At 38.8% G+C, this 19,401-nt stretch overlaps 1 protein-coding gene across 4 annotated transcripts in view; it reads left to right on the plus strand.

Moving 5' to 3' along the window:
- The window catches only part of RAI14 (retinoic acid induced 14), a 96,889-nt gene that overhangs the window by 74,353 nt on the left and 3,135 nt on the right, over positions 1 to 19,401 (plus strand). For 3 of the 4 annotated variants that reach the window (XM_063422724.1, XM_063422727.1, XM_063422725.1), the window contains 13 exons: positions 2,243 to 2,331; positions 4,105 to 4,169; positions 7,680 to 7,737; positions 7,936 to 8,006; positions 9,409 to 9,515; positions 11,775 to 11,953; positions 12,595 to 12,623; positions 13,574 to 13,660; positions 14,381 to 14,467; positions 15,155 to 15,215; positions 15,533 to 15,651; positions 16,161 to 17,672; positions 18,442 to 18,591. In XM_063422724.1, coding sequence (XP_063278794.1) covers positions 2,243 to 2,331; positions 4,105 to 4,169; positions 7,680 to 7,737; positions 7,936 to 8,006; positions 9,409 to 9,515; positions 11,775 to 11,953; positions 12,595 to 12,623; positions 13,574 to 13,660; positions 14,381 to 14,467; positions 15,155 to 15,215; positions 15,533 to 15,651; positions 16,161 to 17,672; positions 18,442 to 18,591 — 2,614 coding nt within the window. The remainder of the gene's footprint in view (positions 1 to 2,242; positions 2,332 to 4,104; positions 4,170 to 7,679; positions 7,738 to 7,935; positions 8,007 to 9,408; positions 9,516 to 11,774; positions 11,954 to 12,594; positions 12,624 to 13,573; positions 13,661 to 14,380; positions 14,468 to 15,154; positions 15,216 to 15,532; positions 15,652 to 16,160; positions 17,673 to 18,441; positions 18,592 to 19,401) is intronic. The other variant, XM_063422728.1, reaches the window with a different exon arrangement.

Raw genomic sequence — 19,401 nt, forward strand, 5'->3', positions numbered from 1 at the left:
TTACCTCTTCAGTTTGTTTATGGGAGTAGAATTCACAGGATGAATACACAGAATGCTTTTATATTTGCAGAGAAAGGTTCCAGGCTTAAGCACTGTCTATCTGCCATTTGCAATCAGCAGCAGCCAGTGTGGAAAAGACTCTTTCTAGGAAATGAGGTGGTTGCTGTCCTTGATAGACAACCCTGTTCCAGGACCTCTCCTGTTTTGATTAATTCTCCTCTCTTCGCCAGATATTGTCTGTAGGTCCCTTTCTCTGCTGCGTTTTCATGAAGGGCGCAAAGAAGTCTGTGGCTTAGAGAAACATGGTATTGCAGTTCACAGGCTCTTTGAAATACCCATTTCATTCCTGCCTGTGTTCCCAGTTTCCCTGGTTAACAGGCTGAACCTTCAGTGTTAGTTTTAACACTTGAAGGAAACAGTTGTTCAAAATATAAACTCCTAATTACAGTAGTTGATGTGGCTCCCTGATTTATGATGTTTCTTTTACATTCCAGGAGCAAATCCCTTTTACACAGAGGTGCATAATGTTAAAAATTAATACCTCCTTCAAACGATATTAGAAACCATCCCAGGAGTACTTGCTCTTTCAGTTTGGTGCATGTTTAATGATGGTCCTAACTTTCCACACACAAAGAAATAGTAATTTGATGTGGTTTGTCTTGAATTTTTGTTTTACATTACTCCCACTGAAAAACTGCTCTGTGCGCATCAGGTTGATGTTGGTAGGACTCACATGGTAGCAGGATGTCTGCCCATGTCTTAAGAGCTGATGACATTGGCATGCTATGCATCAGGAGGATATAAACTTCTCTGTTTTCAGAAACTTTTCCTTCATTTTTGCTTTAGGGCAAAATGGTGTCAGCAGCATCTCTGTAGCACTGCTTCTGTGAATCGTGATTTTCCCAGTCTGAGGATGTCAAATGTAAAATTTTAGCTGTTAAAAGGCTCTAATTCAGTATCATTTCTTTGGTTTGTTCTGGAATTACATCTTAGGTAATTGATGCTTGGAAGTGCATCCTGCCATGGTGTGGTTGGTAACGTCTGCAGTTTCACATCGTTTAAACAAGCAGGTCCTTACGGTGAACACCAAAACCACAAGTGGAAAAAATACATCTCTGGCATAGTCTCACAAATATCCAGTAGCTTTGATCTCTCCGGGTGATGCTCAGAGCAAAGTGTTTTCCCACACCCATACATGAAGGAAAGATAAGCTTTATGAAGGACAGTACAACTTGATGTAGTTAAATTAAGGAAATGCAGAATTATATTTTAGAGGAACTAAATGTTTTCTACTGTAAGGGGAAAATCTAACTAAAGCTGACTAAATCTGACTACTCTGACTAAAATGTCTAGAAAAAAGTCAGTTATTGTGACTGTTTTCTCTATTAATTCCCCAAGCTCAGACATTCTTTGGGGATATATTAAATTACTAGGGACATAAGTTTAGAAATCCTGTGGGACTAGATCTACATAAGGTATATGATATAAGTTGATGGGACAGCAGCCCATGTCAAATCATAGTCATGGGGTCGTTCAGGTTGGAAAAGACCTCTAAGATCATTGAGTCCAACCATTTATACAGCAACCCACGTCCACTACTGAGCAGTGTTCCCCTACCAGTGGCACATCTATCTGCCTCTTAAATATGTCCAAGAGCCTTCCAGGGATGGTAACACCACTAGCTCCCTGGGCAGCTTTTTCCAGTGCTTCGCAACCCTTACAGTCAAGAGTTTTTTCCTCATGTCAATCTAAACCTCCCATGGTTCAGCTTGAGGCCGTTTCCTCCCATCTTATCCTGAGTTACCTGGTAGAAGAGACCAAACCACCCCACCTGGCTACACCCTCCAGTGAGGGAGTTGTAGAGGGTATTAAGGCCCTCCTTAGCCTCCTTTTCTCCAGACTGAACATCCCCAGCTCTTTCAGCTGCTCCTCATAGAACTTGTTCTCTAAATCTTTGCCACCCTCGTTACCCTTCTCTGGACATGTTCCAGCACATCAACATCTTTCTTGTAATGAGGGTCCCAAAATGAACACATTATTTGAGCTGGACTATGAAAGTGTGACTGCAAAGTCTTTTTGATGTGCCATCTCCCTTCCAGAGCTCTTATCTTCCTGAGAGGCAATGGAAGGATGCCAAAAGATCTCAGGACAGGGAGGAAAGAACTTGCCAGTATGCAGTTAGTGAATGAAAGAGAAAACATATCTTAATAATAATAAAAGACATGTAAATGTTCTCTTCCAGTTTTCACCTGGCAGCCACGAAAGGGCATGCAGAGTGCCTCAGGATCATGGTGACACATGGTGCAGATGTGACAGCCCAAGATGGTGCAGGTATGCCTCTCTGAACCTATGCAAGTAGCATGATACACTCAATTTGCTTATGTAGTTATTGATGTGCAGACTGAAAATACAGATTTGACAACTTTGCTTTTCTCCACACACCCTGTAGGAAAAGCAGTTGCAGGTTTGGTCATACTTGCTTTCCTGCACAGACAATTCAGAATTTAAAGTCCTTAAAAACTTTGTCCTAATGCTATAGACTTCTGCATTTGTAGTGGGCTCCAGATGTAAAATAGTTGCTCGATTCTTAAAATTGTTATTTTTAAGTGAAAAAAAAAATACATTTCCTCCCCCTCCTCTTCTTCTTATTACAGGTTGCATCAAGATCTTCGGTTTTGCTTTCATGTTTATTCAAGCTATTAATCCCATTAACTTTAAAGGAGTTGCAGTAAGACATTTCCTCAGGATTATGACACACTGGAAACAGCAGATACAGGCCAAAACAGAGCTGAGAGCTATTAAAGTATGATGTTTCAGTTCTCACAACTCCTGTGCTCAATTATTGCTCCACTAGGAGAATGATGAGAGCTGAATTTGAAGCTGGCAAACTCTTCTTAATAGATTTCAGTTGACACATCTGCAGAATCTTTTCCCAGCATTTTCTCTGGCTAGCTGAGCCACCTGGATGACCTGTCAGCATTCTGTCTCTTCAGTAATTATCTGTAATTGCTGTGCTCATGGGTTCTGTTTGCCACTTATTGCAGCCTGAGGGAACCTCTGTCATATGTGGGAATGATTTGGCTCTATAGAGAAGTGTCTCTGATACTGCAAGAAGCATTCATATTTTACATAATGATAAGGGAATATATGTACCTGATGCAGACTATAATTCTGAATTCATGCTGCACCTTGCCTGATGATTTATTGGTCACTTGGATAGTAAGAGGTTGCCTGCCTACTTTCACCTAAGAGTGTCAGCCCAGTGCTCTTTAGTGAAATCGTTCTATGTAAAAGTCACGTAATTTGCAATGAGAGTATCCTGTCACAAGTATCTTTGTCTTTATTGAGTACTAAATTCTGTGTCCTTCTTTTCTTAGTTGCATGGATAATTTCTTCTTTTGCTGTCTTGTCATCTTCGATTTTTCAGATGCTCTGTAAGATGAAGCTGCAGGAGAGACTTCAGTGTTTCATCATAAATCCATAGTCAGTAAATCATGGCATTGCATAGCTAAATATGAACTCAGAGGTGCCAAATAAATAAATTGAAATGCAAACCAATGTAGACCTGTGTTTGATAGGGAATAGGGAATCTGTAAGGTGCAAACTAAAACAGGCCTGTGTTTGAGTCTTCTATGTGCACTTCATGGGCAACACAAATTTAGTATAGTTTTAGGTGGTGAATTTGGCAGGTTTTGCTCTTGATGCTGGTTATGTTTTTGTTACCAAATAGCAAAAATCATGAAGACGTGACAGATATCTGTGTGCAAGGGAGATTGTGTAATATTGGAAAATTGTTTTCTAAGAAACAAGACATAATGTACAATCTTAGACTCAATTCTGTCAAGGTGTAGTTTGACATGATGTTTGTGTCATTCCTTTATATGAATTAAGACTTCAAGGTTATTCTGTTACTTGCCTGAACAACAGGTAATAAAGACATTCTGCTTGATGTAGGTTTTTACTTTATTTTCTCTGCCCTTACTTTTTATGTGTCATGATAGGAACAAGACAGATAATTCAAGATTTTGCCTTTGTCATGGAAGGTTTTATTCTTGTGCTTTGGCATGATCGAATAATTAATTTGCTTTGCTTTTATTCATTTAGGGCACAGTGCTTTACATCTGGCAGCAAAGAACAGCCACCCTGATTGCATTAAGAGGCTACTTCAGGTAAAAGAAAAATCAAATTGATTTTGATTTTTGAAATTTTCATTTGGTTCCATTAGATGTAGACTCATTTTATGCTCATAATCTGCACCACACTTCTATGCTGTTCTATCTCCTTGACATAAGAGAGGCGCATCAAGAGTTTAAACATAAGGAGTTTAAGGACCCTTCAGGCACTGTGGATGGATAATGGAAAACAGTGTATCTTCCCTGAGTGGTCTGCAAATACAGTTTTCCATGTCCAGCTGGTCTGACATAGCTTGGTTGAGTTTCAAGTAGGTTGTGGCTTCAGTTTAACTTCCTGTGTTTTGTCTGTGTGGTTGGATGATTTGGAATTAGGCGGATTAAGAGTTACAGGGGAAAAAGTTTTTCACTTCTGGAGGGATTCTGGTAGTCTTCCACTAGAATGTTTTCTGTCTGTTCACCACAGAAACGTTTTCAAGTTTAAAGTCAGAGACAAAAACAAAGTAGTTCAGATCCAAAAATAATATGGAAATAATCAAATCCTCAATGAAATGAGGTGAAGGGCAGTGAAGGGTTAGAAAGGGAGTTGAAAGAATGGGGAGAGAAAATAAGAAAAACAAAAGTGAAGATAAACAGAAGAATCTCATTGTGCTGAAGATGAGTGTTAGTAAGAAAAGACATTTTCCATCTCAGCTCCATTTCAGAAATACAAGTAAGTTTTCATGGTGGTAATCAGAGAAACAGAACAGATATTTTCTATAGCTTTGAGTTCTCAGTATGTCTCAGATAAAATAACGAATGCAGACTGAGAATACAGATGAAATAATGATTAACAATCCCGCTTGAACATGATGGCGCAAGAGAATGGATCCTATATCTCAGCCTCCAGATTGTTTTTCCCTAATGGCCTCAGGGCTCTCCGGCTGTCCTGTGACTGACCTCTGTCAGTGTCTCTGACAACACCGGGTCCAGTTTCACTGATTCCACCTCCATAGCCCTTGTAAGCTGTCTGTCCTGATGCTCCGCGGGCGGGAAGAGTTATCCTCATCCGCCGCAGCCATCCCATGGCCACGATCCACATCGCCATCAGGCCGTCGCTGCTGGCATCGCAGGCAGCAGCACCGGCGGCTCAGAGCTCACCGTGTTTAGCACCAAGGACCTGCTGCCCCGCCTGCTGCGACCACAGGCTGCTTTTGTTGATGTTTTTCTAGCTTTATTTCAATATGCAGATTTATAAATCCGTTCCTGAGTGCAAACCTGTTGGTAATATTCTCCAGTAATTCATGTTCTTAGGATGTTCTGTGGACCAAAGTGTGTGACCAAGGAATGTGTAACTGGTGTTGAACTAAAACAGGCTGAATAATTATTTTACACAGGCAGAATCATGACATTTTTGTTACAGAATGTAACGGTCTATGTGATGCTGTCTTCCTAGATAATCACAGGCGTATTGGAGACAGTGCTGCATGTAAAAGTCAAAAGTTACAATGTTTGTTTTCTAGAAATGTGTAATTTTAGAACCTGTCTTCTCCTGTCCAACAAAAAGCATCAAAACTAGTGACAGGTTTAGAGAACCAGACCTGTGAGGAGCAGCTGAGGGAGTTGGTGGTGATTGATCTGGAGAAGAGGAGGCTTAAGGTAGACTATATCACAACCAGAAAAGAGGAAATGGCCTGAAGTTGTATCCAGGGAGCTTCAAGTTGGATATTAGGAAAATTTTTTCACCTGGAGAGATTTAAGAGTTGTGTAGATGTGAGACATGTTTTAGTGACGAACGTGGCAGTACTGGGTTAATAGTTGGGTTTGATGATCATGATGGTTATTTCCAACTCAAATGAACCTAAGTTTCTTTGATACTCTCTCTTTGTTGTAACTAAAACAAAAGTCTTCTGTACCAAAATGAGCCTTGATAAGGGTTTGAATTATTTTTTCATTACTATTTATTGCTTTGAAGTCTAGATTGATCAGTAGCATCTGATAATTGAAATGCAAGATGTAACTGGATTGTGTGTGCTTATTTTAAAAAATGCTAATGAATGCCTATTGCATTCAACAGTAGGCCCATGGGAACCTCATGAACTTTAACAAGGCCAAGTGCTGGTGCTGAACCTGGGTTAGCCCAGAGAGCCAAACGTGTCCTGGGCTGCCTCCAGAGCCCCGTGGGCAGCAGGGGAGGGAGGGGATTCTGCCCCTCTGCTCTGCTCTGCTGAGAACCAGCTGGAGCTCTGCATCCAGAGCTGGGGTCCCAGCATGGGAAGGACAGGGACCTGCTGGAGCAAGTCTAGAGCAGGGCTATGAAGGTAATCAGAGGGATGCCTTGTGAGGCTACCTAGAACAGAGGCTAGACAGTGTTAAAAGAAACAAAGTAGATATTTATTAAAAAGGCCTTCAAAGAATACACCTTGGGCAGTACAAGAGCCTGGCTGAGGCTACACCCAAGATGGATGGCATGTCACAAGTTTTCACACTTTTGTAAGTTTTGGTCCATTTACATGTTGGGGTTAATTGTCCAGTTACAGCTTCAGCTTATGAAGTCCCATCATCCCAGTTTGCTCTGCTCAATTCACTGCTGTTTATACTTTCTGGGCCTGAAGCTGCAATGGTGTCCTTGGTTGTCAGCTAGAAAAGGATTGTTCTGTCTAACTAAACTGTGGGGAGAACTTGCTAACACTTTATATGAAGTTCAGAGTTATATACTAATGCAGTACAGAGTCTGGAAAATATGAAAGCGAAAACTTAAGGCATCAAGAGGGATGGAGCACCTCTGCTATGAGGAAAGGCTGAGACTGTGGTGTTCAGCCTAGAGAAGAGAAGCCTCCCAGGAGACCTTAGAGCTGCTTGTTAGTATCTAAAGGCACCACACGAGAAAACCACAGAGGGAGTTTTGCATGGGTATGTTGTCATAGGATGAGTGGAAACGGCTTCAGACTGAAGGAGTGTTTAGATTTGGAAAAAATTCTTTATTGTGAGGATAGTGATGCACTGGAATAGATTGACCAGAGAAGTTGTGGATGCCCTGTGCTGGCACTGTTCAAGGTCAGATTGGGTGGGGCTATGCACAACCTGGTCTAGTGGACCATGTCCCTGCCCATGGCAGAGAGTTGGAACAAGATGATCTTTAAGGTCTCTTCTAATCCAAACCATGCCACAGTTTTATGAAATAATACAAATTGCCTTAGGATGTGGTTGCTTTAGCTTTTATTCTAATGTTTAAAAAAGATCTGAGGCAAAGGAGAGATTTTATTTTCTGATTTATTACTTTATTGATTATTTACTTTTTTATTTACTGACTTAAATTTTTCTGAAAACATTTTTTAGGGACAGTTATCTTAACCATGAGGATTTCCTATGGCTTCAGTGTAAGTTGGTATGAAGACAGGAAATACCAGATTGGTAGAGAGAGAAGCTGTACCTTCCTTCAGTGTTCTTCTCTGAAGCAGCACATAAATCTTTTTGCAAAGACGTTAAGCACTCTATATAAAACATATGTTTTATTTTCTTTGTATTTCTCTAATTGCTTTTTTTCCTTTTCCTTTTTGAATTGTGTAGAGTAAATGCCCAGCCGACAGCACTGACAATTCTGGAAAAACAGCTTTACATTATGCAGGTAACTTCACTGATGAAAGTTTGTACTATTTTGTTGTGCTTGATATTCCTAGCTCATCAGCCTAGAATTTGTTTTTTGTTCCCCACTGAAATGCTGCAGTATTGCAAATAGAAATGTGGGACAGAAATTTTGAAATCAGGGTTTAATGGACTTTCACAATTATCTTGGTTTTTTAAATCTAGTTTTATTTTCTTTTAGCTGCATGTGGGTGTCTTCAGGCAGTTCAACTCCTGTGTGAGCACAAATGTCCCATTAACATCAAAGATTTGGTATGTACTTCTTTTCCTGTTGTGTACTGCAGATACTTCAGAGCTTTTGTCACCCTCATTCCATGCTGTTACCACACTCCATCTTGGGTGCAGTAGTTCAAAGCAATGCTGTCCTCATCCCTTCTGGGGTTTCTCTGCTGGAGAAAGTTCTTTTTGCAGCTTGCCATTGCAGAGGTGTGGGAGCACTTCACAATCTGATACCGTAGTGGATTTGATAGTTGTTGAGACATTGGCACAGGTAGCTAGAATCAATACCTACACATTCAAAACATAATTAAAAGTTTTTCCATTGTCCCCAGGAGGCTTTGGAAAAGGCCCAGTATTGTGGTCAAGGTCTGCAGAATGTTCACAAAGCCAAATCAGAGTATGATAAGCCTGAGGGGAAAAAATATGTCTAACATATTCCAAAGGCTCAGAGTCATTACATTCGTTACTGTGAAATGTCTACAACCAACCAGGTCTGGTTTTGGCAATGATGCAACTGATGCAACTGCCTGATAGACAACCTAATGACAAAAGGAAGGGATCTATAAAGTAGAGGCCAGGCAGGAAGTGATACTCAAAGTTGTTTGGTTTTGGCTTTGGTCTATATCTGGCCTTTCTAACAAAAACAAATATGTCACAGACATCTGATACAAGACTTCAGCAGATGCATTTTAAAGGCATAAAAGTTTTGTTCAGTCTTAAGGCTGTAGGACTATCTTAAAAATATCCTGAGCTACATCATGGCCAATTATAGGAAAGAGAGAGACCAGCCTCAGAGATGCATGACAAAATGATAAACAATGGTCAGAATTTGGGTAGTGGAGCTAACTGGGAAATTCCAGTTAGCTACTAGTAAAAAAATAACCTCACCTTGAAGGTAGTCAAACACTGGAACTGGTGCCTAGAGCTGTGTCTTTACCTTTGGAGATGCTTAAAACATGAGTGGACAAGTCTCTGAGAAAAGTGCTGAAACTTGAAGTTTCCAAACCTAGCTTTGGATTGAGAAAAAAGTGGGAGAAACCTCAGATACTTCTAAAAGTGCCTTCCAACTGTGTTATTCTATGACTTCATGAAATGTTGTATTTTTGCCTAGTACTTAGTTAAAATTACCATTTTTGTTGTGGAGTTACAGAAAGACATTTTGTAGTTTCAAAATAATTGTGTTTTAGCATTGAGCAAAACAGCAGAGGGAGTACAAAAGCAAAAAACTTTCCTACTCCCTGTGTTTTACGTCATGCCCAGCAGAAAAGAAAGGAATTATGGGACACTTAACTATGTTTATGGTACACAGGAAAAATGTACTAATAGTACCTCATTTTTGCTATGTAAAGGTAAAATTTATAGCTCACTTTAAATTTCAATGTGTTTTTGTAAGTGGATGGAATACTGTTCATAGTATCTTTATATACTTTTCTAGGAAGGGAACATACCTCTGCTGCTTGCAGTACAAAATGGTCATACAGAAGTCTGCAAATACCTTCTGGACCATGGAGCAGACATCAACATCAGGGATAAAAATGGAAGGTACAGCAGGTTAACATGTTTATTTTTCACCAAAGCAGACTGTCAAATGAAGATTTCTTCACAAATCCTTCCTAAAATATTTGATATTATCTGAAATAATGCTTTCTGTACTAGACAGCATATCCTGATTGCTGAGAAGGCTTACAGAATTCTGGCTGAAGTGAAAGATGGAGCAGAAACTATGTAATTATAAAACTAATCTGCCTATAAGAGTTCCTTTGGGCTGCTAGAGCAGTATAGCCCATTTTTAAATGATTCCTATATGAATATGATTGATAGCACTTACCCACACATCACTTTATAAGTGTCCCAGTTTGAAATGCTGCTCTCTTCTTGGAATAAGTTAATACCTCCATACCTCCAACTTAAATCCTTAAAACTGCTACTTGTGGGCAAAATCTGTGGAGGGTTGCTTTTTCTGCCATAATGCAGCCACAGCAGTAAGAAAAAAATACAGTAAATCTCTATAGCAGAGATGCTGTTGTTTTAGAAGATGCCAATTAGAGATGTTTCTGCATTAAGAGATAGTGCATATATCAGAAATTTTTTTTAAAAAGCAACATCCTTGTTGTGAAAAATGCACTTGTTCTGATGATATTGACAAAGATCGAGAGTCTTAGAAAATTATAGACTGTTTTATAAACAGCTGGTTAAACTGTAGAGGTAAAATAGGATACTGAGAAGACTTGGCACTTACATTTCATAGCAATTTTGATTATTCTGTGTGACACAATGCTGATTCTGTTCTCTAGCAGCACCTGTGAATATAAGACTGGGCCCTAACTTGTTTTTTATCGGTCCAAAGTTCATTAGAGTGCTCTTTGTTTCCAGTTGTCTGGAGAAAATGCCTTTGTTTTCTGTCAGTTTTCATGGCCCCATTGGTGCTTTGAACCTGAGGTGCTGCGCACTCTGGGGCCTCTGCCTTCCCCTCACTCTCCTAGTGTTCAGTTAGCAGTGTTAAGACTTTCTGCTTGAATTGGTTGAAGGAATTTCTGTCACAGATAGGACTCCCATTTTTGTATTTTTTTAAGATAGTACTGTGTGTAGAAGCAGCAAAACATTGTAACATGGAATATGTTGGTTTACTTCTTGTTTTAATTGTGGTGAGGGAAGTGACTACTTTTGCATCTCATGTTCACAGAAGTAGTTAAGATTTTATTGAAACAGGAGAAACCTCATTGGGAGAAAAGGGATAACCTTAGAAAATGGTATCTCCAGATTCCTATCATGTCCAGACTAAGTGAATTATTTTGGTAATCTAAAACCATCCCTGTGACTCTGGAGGTGTTATTCAAGTTATCACTCACCACTACTTTTAGCATAGCACTGCAGCAGCATCACTTTTCCAAGTGACTCACCCATTAGAGGGAGTACGTTTAATTCATTAGTGAAACCGTTGTCTTAATAGTTAGAAAATATTATCACTGTAGTAATTTTCAGCATCATATCTGCACTGAGAAACGTGTTTGGCAGTAAACTTGGCCAACCTATTAGACATGTTTTCATGCTGAGAAAGGAGAACTGTGCCTGAGCAGGAAGGCAGTATTAGAGCATGCTTGAAAGGTGAGGTTTTCTACATTTGTAATTATTCTGTAATGCTCTTGTGACCTCTTCAAATAGTTGAGAAAAGCAGATACAACCTGTTAGGAGAAGACTCCTTCTGTATGCTGTGCTTACTCTAGGAGCTGTCTCTGTGCTACTGCCCTGTGCTGGAAAGGGAATTGTTTGTGCTCTCATGAACTTCTTTTTTTTCTTTTTTTAGGCTGACACTAGGTCAAATTCATCTCTTGGGCTCACTGAAGATCTTTTAGATTTATTTGTCTTTTTGATTGAAATCTGTTTGTCTGTTTTGTCTCAAACACGTGTGAAGGAGAGCAGGAATGAAATAAAGGTTTTCATGTTGTACCACCACTCTAATCAGAGCCTAGCAGTGAGGTGTGTTAGTCTGACTTTATCCTGCAGGCATTTCTCACTATGACTCTCCTCTCAGCCTCAGGAAGACATTTTTAGAAATGTTTGCAAACCTGTATTTGCAGCTGGACTGTATGAGGAGGAAGAGATGGAAGGTGTTTGTTTGTAAGGAGAAACAGCAGTTACATTTATGTACCAATAAAAATGTTGATGGAATCTTGGACTTTATTGCACAATAACAGTCACACTTCTTTTTCCCTCAAAAAATGAACTGCTAAAGAGAACACCCTTGACATTTGCTGTTTATGTTTTTTTGTATTTCTGTTTCTTTTTTTTCCTCTTGTTCAGAACTGCTTTGATGATGGCTTGTGAAGGTAGTAGCCTTAACATGGTGGAAGCTTTCCTTAGGAGAGGTGCAGATGTCAGTTTAGTAGATGTCTTTGGACAGAATGCCCTGCATTACGCCAAACTCTCTGAGAATACAGGGATCCAGAATCTCCTGTCATCAAAGACATCGCAGGACGTGGGTATGTGAGAGAGGATGACCTGCAGTTTGTCACTCCTTGAACAGGCTGCATGTATGTTTAGCACTGAACAGATTTACTTCCAAGTGTAGCCTGAAATGTTGCAAAAGCCGTTTTAAAGATTATCTGGCTGAGACTTCCCAAAATTCTTTGCCATAAGATGGTAATATTTAGCATGGGATAAAGCCCTGAGCAGGCCAAAAGAGGTGTTTTGGAGAAAGACAAATTGATGTAAGCAGCATCATGAAATTTTGCATACAATTTGGAATGGATTCTCTTTTAAGCATAGAACCCCTCAGTAGAGGGGTTGGAGAAGGAACTAAAGCATGCAGAGCATTTTATGGTCAAATGACAATGGATTTCTCAATTAGCAAGCTTAATGCATAAGAATGGTGCAAGACTATAATAGAATAAGGATTGTCATGATTCTTCAGATTTTTTCTCAAAATGAAACCAGACAGGAGCAGAGAAATGATGAAATTGAAATGGAATTTGCAAATTGTATTTCTCAGGTTTCAGACAGGAATTCAAAACCCAAACCATTTATCTGTGGTATGGGAAGTAGAGCAGAGCGGTGGGTTAAGAATGGCAAATAAGTCTTCTGTTAATAACTTTCTTTATTCCAATTCTTTTCTGCTCCACAGAGGCAAAGTCTCCAACAAAAGCGAAGCAGGTATTTGTCCTTTTGGTTTTGAAAATACACTAACTCTCTAGACCTGTAACATAATAAAAAATAGTAACAGAAGAACTAGTAAATGTCACTGTGAGATGGGTTGTCATGACTACTATGTAATAGAAAAGGCTTTTTTTGCTTAGTTAAGAAATGTGTTTCAGAAACATTACTTTTAGACTTGGCTTCTCTGTGTAACAGCAGCCAACACCCTTGGTGAGAGGAGGAAAGGAGGACAACTGTGTATGTGCATGTGTGCTGGGATGATTCCTGCTTTCCTCATGTGTAGTGCAGGAGCTTGGCTTCCAGACACCCTGTCTCTTTAACTGCAGAAAAGAAGATCTAGAAAAATTCTCTTTCTAAAACATAAAATTGAAGGTTATCCCTGGTTGCTGGAGAGCCCTTCTTGTGAGAATCATGGCAGATTTAGGAGATTAAATTAGTTTCGTACTTTTTTTATTTAGTGTCATATGTTGGAATGCAAGTAGATCTTTTAGATCTGCTGGTGGCTGGGAAGTAGACAAGGGTGCAATGCATTGGTTCATTCCTTCTCTGAGTGCAGAGGTGGGTTTTTGGGGGTGCTCAGGCAGAAGCTGGTGGAGAGGAAAGATGCTAGCTGTGAAGAATGGCATGACTGGGCTATGTGTGAATGGAAGTGTTTTAAGGTCACTGGTGCTAAACTTTTTGTCAGCTTCTGCTTTTTCACTAAATCTTGTTTGTTTTCACTGAAGCATGGTTTAAAAAAAGAGCAGATTCTTATTGTCAGGCATGTTCAGTATATTTGTGTTAGTGGAGATGTGGTCTTTACATAGGGGAAAAAAGAACTGCATGAGCTGCTAAAGTTGATATTAATGTGGGATTTATATTTTATTTTTTATATATATAAAACGACTTGCTCAGACTTTACTAACCAAACTAACAAACCTACCTTTTCTGGCTGGTGAAACTTTCAGCATGATCAAGGCTCTAAATTAAGTTCAGAAAGAAGTGGAACTCCAAAAAAACGCAAAGCCCCACCTCCTCCTATCAGTCCTATTCAGGTAAAGAAAAGACCAATTTTGAGATGCTTTTAGGGGATATAAAGCATTTTGAACATTATTAGAATTATATGGGCAGGATTTTCTCTGTCACTGTTACTTTATATGCCTGTCTTACCATGAGTGCTTTTCCTGACATTAGGATGACACCATGAAAATCCACGTTGCTTAGATTAACTAAGCAAAATTGCTTAAAATACAGCATGTTCTAAGATAAAACTGTACAAATTTTACTGCACAATTGCTTCTTCCAGCTAAAGTTGAGGTTGTCCTTTTTGCTGATTTCAAGAAATAAATAATAAGTTCTTTATAATTTAGTTACATATATATGGATACATATTATTATGAGCATATATGCATATCAAAATAAAATACTTAACTGCATTTTGATACTATATAAGTCTATTTAATAGTTAGGTTTAATCTTAAATCAGAATGTAACCTGTGTAAGAGCTACACTCCTTATGTAATACTGATTCAGAAGGGCACTAAATAATTAGGTCTGTTCACTGAAAGTAATCTATAATTGTGACTTATGTTAGTTCAGGTGAAAGTACTCTTTAATGCATGTGTATGCATATATATATGTGTGTGTAAGTGTGTGTATAGAGAGAGAGAGACATACGCATATATACATATATATATATGAATATGAGCACATGTTAGAGAGGTAGCTGTATGTGCATGTACATATACATACCTATTTATCTAAAATTTTTACAGGTTAATGATTTGTCCTCTCCACACTCATCAACTTCAACTCCCATGACTGGAAAAGGGCATGCTTTCTTTGCTGATCAAGTGTGCAAGGTATCAGTGTTCCATTCTTATGAGCTTAGGGAAGGAAAAGTACAGGATCTGTTTTGCTTGATGTTCTATTTAGATGACTGCAGAGTCTCCTGTGACTTAATTAGCTGAATTTTAGGAACAAAAATGAATCCAAATCTATTTTGATGCAATTCATAAAATAAGTGTAAAGATTACTTCAATGTGTAACAAATATATATATATAAATAGTCATAGGTGAGTTAGTATTTAGGAGTACGGTTATGAAAATATCTATGCTCCAAGAGTCCAATTTCTACCAGCAAAGTGCATGGAGTGGGCAGTGCAAAAAGAGACCATTTTACCAAAAGATGTCAGTGAAAGAGTTGAGTATGTTCTATCTGATCTTTACCTTGTGTTGCTGAAGATTTTTCTAAATACATGTCATTATATTGCTATTACTTATCACACGGTTCGCAGTCTTCCAAACTATTCACAAGATAGTTGCCTGTATTGCATTACTATTTAATGGGAATCGTGCAATGGAACTTGAATGGCTTTAGCACACTTTGAAATACTGGACACATGCTACAATTAAATAAGACCTCAGAAATAAAAGACATCCACTTGGACAGGCTTTATCCAGCAGAATCTATACTGTCTATAGTTCTTTTTGGTGAATTGTCCAGCTTTACATCTGCTTTCTGTGAAAATGTTTTCTTTTGATTTTAGCAGGAAGAATTCAGCTCCTTTCACAGGGATAATAAAGACAGACTGAGTGACAGCACAACAGGTATACAATTAATCATTATCTCATTAGGTGTTTTAGGTGGCATGAAATGTTGAAAACCTCTGTACCTTTCCACTTGGAGCATGAAATACATTAAGGATTGAGAGTGATGTTTTGTAATTCTACAAGCAGCTCCCCACCAAAACATCCTGTTTCTATTGTATTAACTTTACATATTCTTGGGGAGTCTATAAGAACACTTTGCTTGCTCACTGCATTTATTGATCATGGAAACAAACTGTTTAATTTGAAATGCTGGAATAACTAACTAGCATTTCAGCTTTTTGAAAGCTTTTGAATCTTTTTTTTTTCCTCCAAAGGTGTTGATAGTTTATTGGATGTGAGTTCTGAAGCTGACCAACAGGATCTACTTCTTTTGATGCAAGCAAAAATTGCCTCTCTGACACTGCACAATAAGGAGCTGCAGGACAAATTACAGGTGGCATATTTTTGTGCTGTTGTGATGATCTCCTTATCTGCTAGGAAGAATAAAGAGTTGCTTACTGTTTTAAAGAGTTGTACTGTGAAGATCTTTTAATGAGCTTGTTGGTAAAATCATGGAAACACTCTGCCCCAAAGGATTAAATCAGTGTTTTGATCTTCTCACTTTGCCCATAAATTACTGAATAACTTTGTTTATTATGATAACTACATTCTAAAATATGTTAACAGTTGTGCTAGCAGAATCTTAATTTGCATAGCTTTGATTATTAGCTTATGGAGCTCAGCCCAGACTTTCAGAGGAGCTTGGCACTTACAGCCTTCTCTCACTGTAAATGACAAATGGGAGCAGCTGAGTTTTGAACTTTTCTAGAACTTTCTTCCATGGCTCTTTAATCATCTGTCTCTGTAGGATGTGGAAATACTTCCTTGCTTACTCTATTCTAAAAAAATAGAATCATGTACTTGTTTTTTATTGTGCAATTGTTGGTGGGTTTTTTTGGACAGGAAAGAACACCTAAAGAAGGAGATTCAACTGTAGAATATTATTCAACCCAAACACAGTCTGAGCAAATAGCAGAGAGACAAAATGAGTTCTTGGCACCAGAGCTGAAGCCTACATTAAATGCCGCTCAAACCCCAGAAAAATTGACAAGCCCCAGAGAACTAAAAATTAAGTACCTCCAAGAAGACTTAAAGGATGTGCAGAGAAAATTAGAGAATTCTGAAGCCAAAAGAAAGCAAGTGGAAACTCAAGTCCAGTCTAGAGTCCCAGAAACAGATCATTTAAATAGCCCAGACATTTCAGAAAATGGTTCTGATCTTAATTTGAAGTTCCAAGAAACTCAGAACAGGCATGAGGAAGCTGTAAAAGAGGTTTTGAATGTACAAAGGCAAAAGAAGCCAGGTCTTATTTCCTCTGAAAGTGAGGAAGGCAGTTCTGATCTGGGTATGTTGAAGGCTACATATGGAGAAGTTGAAGCACTTAAGCAAGAATTGAAGAAAGCATTGGAAGAAAGTGAAAGACAAAAAGAAAAAGTGAGAGAGCTACAGAAAAAGTTTGAAGACAAAGAGCAGAATGTGGCAGGCAAATTGTCTGTGGAAGAGTGTGAGGAAATGAAGAATTCATATTGTTCAGTTATTGATAACATTAATCAAGAGAAAGCATTACTGATTGAGAGGTACAAGGAAGGGCAAGAGGAAATTAAAAGGCTACAGGACAAGCTGGCAAATCAGATGCAGTTGGAATCCAGTGCTGAAGCTGGAGAAAGGAAAGATGTGATGCACAGAACAATAGATGAGCTGAACAGGCAACTTAGTGAATTGTCTCAGTTGTACAAAGAAGCACAAACAGAGCTTGAAGACTATAGGAAGAAAAAAACTCTAGATGATATAGTTTCAGACTACATTCCTAGAGCTGAACATGAGAAACTGATGGAGGTAACAAATTCTTTGAAATACAAAGCAGAAAATGAATTATCAGAAATAAAATCCCAGTACACAAAAGTATTAGATGAAGCAGAAGAACTCAAGCAACTGTTAGACACTCAGAAACAAAACTCAGTGCCAATTACTGAACACCGTCAGGTAATCAATGCACTCAGAAATACCATAAAGGAGATGGAAGAAGAAATAAATGAGCTCAAACGACTGCTTAGCAACAAAGAAAGTGAATTAAGAAACTTGGAAAAGGCATTACTGGAAGAAAAAGCTGCAATTAATGAAGCTATGGTACCCAAGGCCACATATGAAAAGCTCCAGTCCTCTCTAGAGAGTGAAGTTAGTGCTTTGTCATCCAAACTGAAGGATGTAATCCGAGAGAAGGAAAATATATCCTTAGATGCTATGAAATTGAGAAATGAAATTTTGCACTTGAAAGAAGCAAAAGAAGGTATGCATACTCTGCTTGAAGCAAAGGAACGGGAGGTGACTGATCTTCAGGACAAGTACCAAAAAGTTCAAGAAGCTCTTACTGAAATGAAAAACTCATCAAAACTAGAAGAAGATAAAGACAAAAAGGTCAGTGACTCAGTACAGTGGAGGGGTAATGTGAGTTCAGAGTGCCAAGCGTGTTGGCTGGTGCACGAGTGACCCAACAGACAATGCTGGTTCAAATAACTTCTGAGTGCCTTTGCCCCTCCGAAAATCCAGGTATCAAAGGCAAAGGAGTTTTCTGTATGTTTGGCTTGGCAATTGTTTTCCTTCCCATGTGGAGATACAGGTGATCTTTTAATTTACCTCTTTTAAATTCTGCTTAGGTTGGGTTTACACTATTCAGGCAGCTGAAGTCAAAGAAGTGAGATTTACAGATGGAAGATATTCCAGAGGACACAAGAAAACAAAATATCAGGAAGGAGCAAAAATTCACCACTGGGATATTACTGCATCATCTCAACCATAGCATGATTTGACTAATTTTCATCTGCAGCTACCATATCTGTCATTACAAATTCCATTATGAAGAGCTATGCATTTTGGTAGCTATGAATAGCTGGCCTGTATTTGGTTAAGAGCAGAATTTGTAAAGGTGGTAAATGCAGCCCTTCTTTTTAAATATTGCTGATGTTCAGAACAAGGAGTGCAGTTTGAATAGACTGGACTAGGATGGGGAGTAGAGGAGCATTGTAACCCTTTGTTTACATAACATTTCTGTTTGTCCATAGGGTCTATTTACAATTTAGTTTTCCCCACTTCTTAAATTTAAGTCACAAATAACTCAAAGATAAGACACACAGGAGTACAGTATGCATGGCATCTTTTAATGAAAACCTGTGTTTTGCCTCCCTAGATCAATGAAATGTCCAAGGAAATTAGCAAATTAAAAGAAGCATTGAACAGCCTTTCTCAGCTCTCCTACTCAACCAGTGCCACCAAAAGACAAAGCCAGCAGCTGGAGGTGTTACAGCAACAAGTGAAGCAGTTGCAAAACCAACTGACTGTAAGTGTGATAATTGATGTGATAATGTGTGTAAACCTAACATTAGTCCCAGTTCTCCTAAGAAACATGTATTATTCTTCACTCTGCCTTATATAAAACAGAGTACAGTTAGTGAGCACATGGAAAAGAATCATCAAAAAAATCTGCAATTTCTGTTTCTCTGAAACATGTAGGAGTTTGCAGTCATGAATAGCACTTTAGAAAGAGCATAACTGAAGAAAGCTGGGTTTCCACATATTGCTCTCAGACAGCTGAGAAACACATTTCTTGTAGTAAAATGGACCAAACCTGCTGTTCAGACCTTAATTTGTGGAAAAGTATGTTCAGTGTGCAGAGGATTTTCAAGGACACTTAGCTGAAGTTGTTTTGGGGTTTTAAGCCTTTTGGAAGAAAGCATGAGGTTTCAAGTCAAGTAAATGCATCTGTTTATGGGGAACATAGATTTTTCTCTGAATTCTGAATGCCTTACAGGTGTGTTGTTGGTTTGTTTTTTTTTTTAATTTTGTTGTTTGTGCATGAAAGGTCCAGTCTTCTAAGCTGGGTTGAGTCATAACTGGTATTTCCTAGAGGAAATATCACTGGAGGCCTTTGCTGAGGGCTATGGAGTGCCTCTGAAAGGAGAAATCACAGACTGACATGCTAGCTGGTGTCTGCTTCCTGCCTTTCCCAGTAGAAAAAAAGAGGGCTCAGTATGACAGAAAAATTGCCTTGCAGGCAAGGGAAATAGTAGGCAGAGCATCCTGTCAGTGTGAAAGCCCAGACTTTCTTATTCCAGTCCTCCATGTCTGAAAGGACCCTTCATCTCCCACT

Source organism: Prinia subflava, chromosome Z (assembly GCF_021018805.1).
Source record: "Prinia subflava isolate CZ2003 ecotype Zambia chromosome Z, Cam_Psub_1.2, whole genome shotgun sequence".
NCBI lineage: Eukaryota > Metazoa > Chordata > Aves > Passeriformes > Cisticolidae > Prinia > Prinia subflava.